Genomic DNA, 6,330 nt, shown 5'->3' with positions numbered 1-6,330 from the left:
AGGGCGTTCCCAAAGCGACTTCGACGCAGCTCGAGTTCCTGAAGGGGAATCAAACATGTTTTACTAGAACATATCTCTCTTAAAGGGAGAGTTTACCCACAAATGAAAAATCTGCTAATTATCATTCAGTAACAAAAGTCTTGAGGTTTGGAATGACATGAGGGAGAGTAAATGACAGAATTGTAATTTTTGGGAAAACTAACCCTTGAAATCACACATTCTTCTGATTCACCTGGTTCATCTTCAACATTTCAGTGTCCGGTTCAATAGTTCAGTGATTTAGTTGAATCATCACTCAGTGTTGTTCCAGAAACTCAAACTGAACAAGGCATTTCACATCTTCCTTTTTGCAGTGAAATAAAGATTTAGTTAAATAGGGCTGTTTATTAAATTGTTTTTAATTAACGTGCATAAATTACATTGTTGTTTAGTTTTATTAGCTTAGTGTTTCATGTAAATTAATTCTTAATTATTTTAATTCTGTCGCCCCAATATACTTATTGTTCTAGATAAATGCTGCTCATTTAAAAATAATTATATAATCAGAAAATTAAAAAAGAATGTCTCATATATAAAGTACATGTCACACTTCTCAGGAGGCAAGGAGCGAGGAACGAGGAAACACCGAGATAACTTAAATTCACAATCTTTAATGATCACATGGGGAATGTAGGAGACACTGGAACACAAGGAATGACGTTTGAGGACCGACAAACACTAACTGAAAGGACTGGGGCTTTTAAACACGGGGTGATTGGGAAACCACAGGTGCAAGGAATGACTAATTAAAGGGAACACAGCACACCTGGGGAGGGAAAACACAACACAAAGAGTCCAGGGGTGTGACAGTACACACACACACACACACACACATACAGTACATACATTTAAATGCATACACCAGAAACTAGAAATCCATACACTTAAGGATATGGCTCAGTTTGAGAGAACACGCTGCATTATCAGAGACAGCAGGCCGGTTCAACAACAGCTAATCTAAGAGCAAAGACTGGCCACCATGTGTATGTAAATAGCTTGGCAGGAGTAGAGCTGAAGAAATGCATTCATTATTACACAACACAGTGAGTGTCATAGCTCTGCTGCACTGCAGAACTGAAAGACATTTGTGCTTCAGTCAGAGACGCTATTGTCTCATTTATGGACCAGACAGAGAGGATATAACATGAATAATGTTATGGTAATTCAGCCATATTATTTATGTGTAAGCCAGAAAGAGATGAAGAGACCTGTGCTGATCACAGGATCTGCCAGACGCACCGGACCGTCCTACGGTGTTTGAGATACAAGGGCTTTACCTCCCCGGGTCACGGCGAGAATCAAACACAATGACTGCTTTATATGCAGCATGATGAAGAAGATCTACTAAGCTTACATTCACAAAGACCAGTCGGTCAGACTAATGGCTGTGCAATATAGAGTAGCCCAGCAGTAAATACTGACCAGCTCTTTTACGCCTCATTAAACAGTAACAACTTGAGCAAATAAACACCCTTCCTAAACAAGCATTATTTGCTCCGCAAAGCACTATTGCAGAGGGCAGCATAATGTTCACTTAGCAGCAATGTGCCCTATAAACTGTGTGCATTTCTGATGCTGCACCAGCGCAGACTGAAAAACAATCCAAATCAAAAATATCTCTAGGGGAAAAAAACAGAGATTTCTTGGATCAGATCTAAATGAATGGAAAGCGTTTGAACAGGAGTACGTCCATTGATTTGAAGCATGAAACTCAAAACTTGTGTGGAAATACACAGTGCTGATTAATTCGCAAGATAAGAACATTATGGAGAGTTCAGGTTCATAGTAGCTATGCATTATTATTTGTTTGTGTTTACTGACAAAACAGTAATCTTCAAAATTAGTTACAGTTATTCTTTGTTATCTTATTTTAATTTTCGAAACTCAAAACTTGTGTGGAAATACACAGTGCTGATTAATTCGCAAGATAAGAACATTATGGAGAGTTCAGGTTCATAGTAGCTATGCATTATTATTTTTTTATGTTTACTGACAAAACAGTAATCTTCAAAATTAGTTACAGTTATTCTTTGTTATCTTATTTTAATTTTTTTTTGTTTTTTTCCAAAAACAAAATAGAGGAAATGGATGGATATTAATACTGTTGTTAATCAGGTGCTGTTTATCGCTATCCATCCATCCATCCATCTACACGCACACTAGTTCAAAAGTCCGGAGTCAGGAAGTTTTTTTTTTTTTTTACACATTAACATTTATAATGTAACAAAATATTTTCAAATAAACATTGTTCTTTTGTGCTATTCATCAAACAAAAAAAATATATCATGGTTTTTACAAAAACGACAAATATGAACTAGTATTAACTGATTTCAACTTTAAGAAAGAAAGAAAGAAAGTGATCATTTGACACTGAAGACCAGAGTATTGGCTGCTGAAAATTCAGCTTTGCCACCACATGAATAGATTACATATGGAAATATATATATTCAAATAGAAAACAGTTATTTTAAATTGTAATCACATTTCACAATACTACCGTTTTTACTTTGTTTTCAATCAAATAAATGCAGCCTCATTGTGCATAAGGGAAAAAAAAAAATCTTACCAACCCCAAACTTTTGAACAGTAGTGCATCAAAGTGTGAGAAAGATGTGACGCAATGGTCAAAGACACTCATCTGAATGTTTTCATAGATGAAGAATTAAAAACCTGTGTATATGTTAAATAACAACATTGCTTAGCAGTTTATCAGCCTAGGCGGCATAGAGGCCGTCACAGTTGTGTCCTCTGCCTTTTGCCCGCTCAGCTGCTGAAAATGTGCTGGTAAAGGACAACGGTCAATACTTACTGGACTCGGGGTCAGAGTTGCCGTCACCCTCAGTGCGGCTGTTCGGTGAGGTCTGTTCATAGTACTCTTCCTGAGGGAAGCCCAAGGGCAGAGGCTGGGTTGTGCTGGTACCGCTACTGGGCTCCTGCTCTCCAAGCCCGCTGTCACTGCAGCTCTCATGAGAGCCGTCCGGGAGGTGAAAGGTCACGCGGCGTTGTGTCTGCTAAAATACACACACACACACAAACACACAACAGTCAAGCTGAGAAGGCTGAAACTTCATTTTAGAATATTTGTTCCTGCGCATCAGGAGCTCTGGACCTGCAACTGTATGTGTTTTAAAATGAAAAACATTTAAAATGTCTTATTTTAAAAAGTGAAAACATAAGTGTGTAATATTTCAATCCCTAGTATCACCAATGGAGTCATAATGAAAATAAAAATAAAACTAGAACAGGAAAAAATATTTCACTATGTACTTCTAGGAACTATTTCTATTTGACCTGAATCTTAGAAACGCCTTTTGTTCGTATAACTTATAAAGTCAGGTTGACTCATATTAAATCATAGTCATATTAAAAGATTCAATATAACTTGATTAAATAAATATTATGAGGATTCAAAATCGTTCAATAAAAAATAAATAAATAAATAAAAAAACCATGGGGAAGAAATAAAATAAAAATGGGGAGGAACAGGCCGTTTTCAAAACAAGTAAGCAAATAAACAAACAAACAAACAAACAAATAAATAAACTTAAGACATATAATTTTTGTACTTGAATAAAACTAGTTGATTGAGTACATGAAGCACATAAAAAATAAATTAATACTGATAAAAAAAAGGTTTTTAGAGTTTAGCTGGTGCCAAAGTTGTTATATTGGTAAATAGCACACACACACACACACACACACACGAAGCACATTTTTTTCTACTACCTGAAAAACACATTTTTAGAGTGTTGTGTAGCTGGTGCCAAATGTATTATATTGCAAAGTATCATTCGAAGGAATAAACAAAATCATATAAACATAAACTGTCAGCAAGAACGGCAAAGTATCATTTGATCAATTTTTATAAAATGATTCCCGTCATTACTTGAGACACCGGTTCTACTCAGCTGCTCCGCCAGGAGAGAGTGGCTGAATATCAGAGCCTCAGTTTCTCCCTCTAAGCATTGTGTTTCTGATTGATAGAGACTGCCCACAGTCATGCAAACTAGTGATTCTTTTTCACAAGGCTCCACTGCTTTCGACCCACTGGCCCAATTTAGACGGCGGAGGAGGATGTGGATCAAGTAGCTTTAACCAGGCAGATCTGGGAACATTATGTAGATTTTCTTGTTCAAAAGAGGAGAACCTCTGTCTCTTCAGGGCTGAGATTGGTATGTAAGGTGACCTTTTTGCAGTCTCTTAAATTGCTGGCGGTAAGATGGCCACGGGCAAGCACAGTTTTTACAGGAGTCCTTATAAAACAGGGCACTTTTATCTTCTTCATCTAATATCACATTAGACTCTAATATGCCAATACCAGTTTATTTGCTTTTTCATATTTATACCTAGGACAGCCAGTGACATTATTATAGCCAAAATGAAAGGCAAAGCAATTGAATTCATAAAGCCAGATTCGATGCAAAGAAAAAACGTCATGATACTGATGTGATTGTGTTTGTTTTTTATGGCTGTGAGTATTTCATTTATATGAGTATTCATATTTGACTGGTGAAAAATATACCTAAGATATATCCATGCGCTATCAGTATCAATGGCGCCATATGCCTTCTATTAAAACTCCAAGAAAATACAGTTGGAATTAAAAACAAAAATACACACAGAACATATTTTCTTATAAGCATTGCAAAAACAAAAACAAAACAAAAAAAACATCCTCTGCTAAGATTTTAGGGGGAAGTCGTGGCCTAATGGTTAGAGAGATATATCCATGCGCTATCAGTATCAATGGCGCCATATGCCTTCTATTAAAACTCCAAGAAAATACAGTTGGAATTAAAAACAAAAATACAAACACAGAACATATTTTCTTATAAGCATTGCAAAAAAAACAAAACAAAACAAAAAACATCCTCTGCTAAGACTTTAGGGGGAAGTCGAGTATGGGTCACCATACTTGGCCACATGTCACTTCACTTTTTCACAAAACAAAATCAAGAATCAAAAGGTAATCATTACCACATGCTCAAGAGCTCTAGGGCATTTAAACCAGCCCTTTTCAAATGCTTGTCTGCTGTCACTATGATACACAAATAAAGGCCGTATTGTGATCTAAGAAAGCAGAGAAAAGGAATAGATGTAAAAAAGAAATAGATAAAAACACTTGTGCTAATAAAGAGCATGTGTTTCCAAAAACAAAATACACTTCTCCAAACTGCTTACCATTTCATTTTAGGGCTATCGATGGATTGACAAAACTAAATCCTTACAGTTGGCATGCTGAATGCAAAGCTGTGAAGGATCATTATAGTCTGTGTTACCGCCACCTCAGAAGCATTTTCAAAACTGAGAAATCAACAGAAAGTAGTCACAGAATATCAACTACGGTAAAAATGTTCATGGTTTGTTGAAACATTTTTTTTTTTATCTACACCAGGATTTTAGGTTAAAATGTAAATAAATTATAAAGGAATGTGAAGGCCTTACATGCAGTTCCCCTTCAGGAACTCGAGCTGTGTCGAAACGCTACGGGAACGCCTCCAGCGTGTCCACACTCTGAATCACATGTGTAATCAGTCCAATGGATGGGCGAGACGTCACGGGCGGGGTGACGTAGCGACCAGAAAGCATAAATGCACGTGTGGTGAAACCGTCGTCAGCTTTCTGTCATTCAGCAAGCGCTCTGTGTGTGTCAGTCTTATTTGGTGTTGTCTGTCCATCATCACTCTTTATTTTACCAATACGAGTGTAGACAAACATACAGCGAGAGCGGGCAGCATCTCAGGCTGTGTGTTCTTCCCTGCCCGTGCTACATTTCGGGTGGGCACTGTAAACCCGAACAGTATTACTAATTTATAAAGATTAAGTACGCTGCAATTAATGTCTGTTAAATCGTTGATGCAACTTATAACAATTACATTTTCTGAACGAGGAATTTAGTTTTATTTTTGTGTGGCTGAACAGTTTTGAGTAAACTCTTCTATTTAAATTATTATTTTTAAGTTTACTGAGTGACGTAAACTGACGTCACGTCGTTGCTCTAACCGACGTTCCGAAGAATCCATTCAACATGGCGGATAATCGCAAGCGACCGGAGCAAACTTAATGGAACAACTTGTAAGTAAATCAAAACAACTGTGAAAATTTCTTATTTGCTTTTTGAGTGTTGTAAGAATATCATGATAAAGGAATGTTTTCATTTTTGGGAAACGCTGTTTTTACACAGCGCTGTAAAGTGCGGCATTTCCCTAGTGCTTTTGAATGCGCATTTTGAATGCTATTTTAGCGTCACTGCTTATAGTATAACGTTAACGTCAAAGAAGGGCACTAATG

At 36.9% G+C, this 6,330-nt stretch overlaps 1 protein-coding gene across 2 annotated transcripts in view; it reads right to left on the bottom strand.

Moving 5' to 3' along the window:
* Window positions 1-6,330, bottom strand: part of pcdh11 (protocadherin 11) — a 203,872-nt gene that overhangs the window by 77,073 nt on the left and 120,469 nt on the right. For both annotated transcript variants that reach the window (XM_016451826.1, XM_016451827.1), the window contains exon 5: window positions 2,849-3,050. In XM_016451826.1, the coding sequence (XP_016307312.1) occupies window positions 2,849-3,050 (202 nt within the window). The remainder of the gene's footprint in view (window positions 1-2,848; window positions 3,051-6,330) is intronic.

The sequence above is a fragment of the Sinocyclocheilus anshuiensis genome, unplaced genomic scaffold, assembly GCF_001515605.1.
Source record: "Sinocyclocheilus anshuiensis isolate Anshui unplaced genomic scaffold, SAMN03320099.WGS_v1.1 scaffold535, whole genome shotgun sequence".
Taxonomy (NCBI): Eukaryota; Metazoa; Chordata; class Actinopteri; order Cypriniformes; family Cyprinidae; genus Sinocyclocheilus; species Sinocyclocheilus anshuiensis.
Note: the sequence above shows the minus strand (reverse complement) of the source record. Positions and strands in the feature narration are given on the sequence as shown.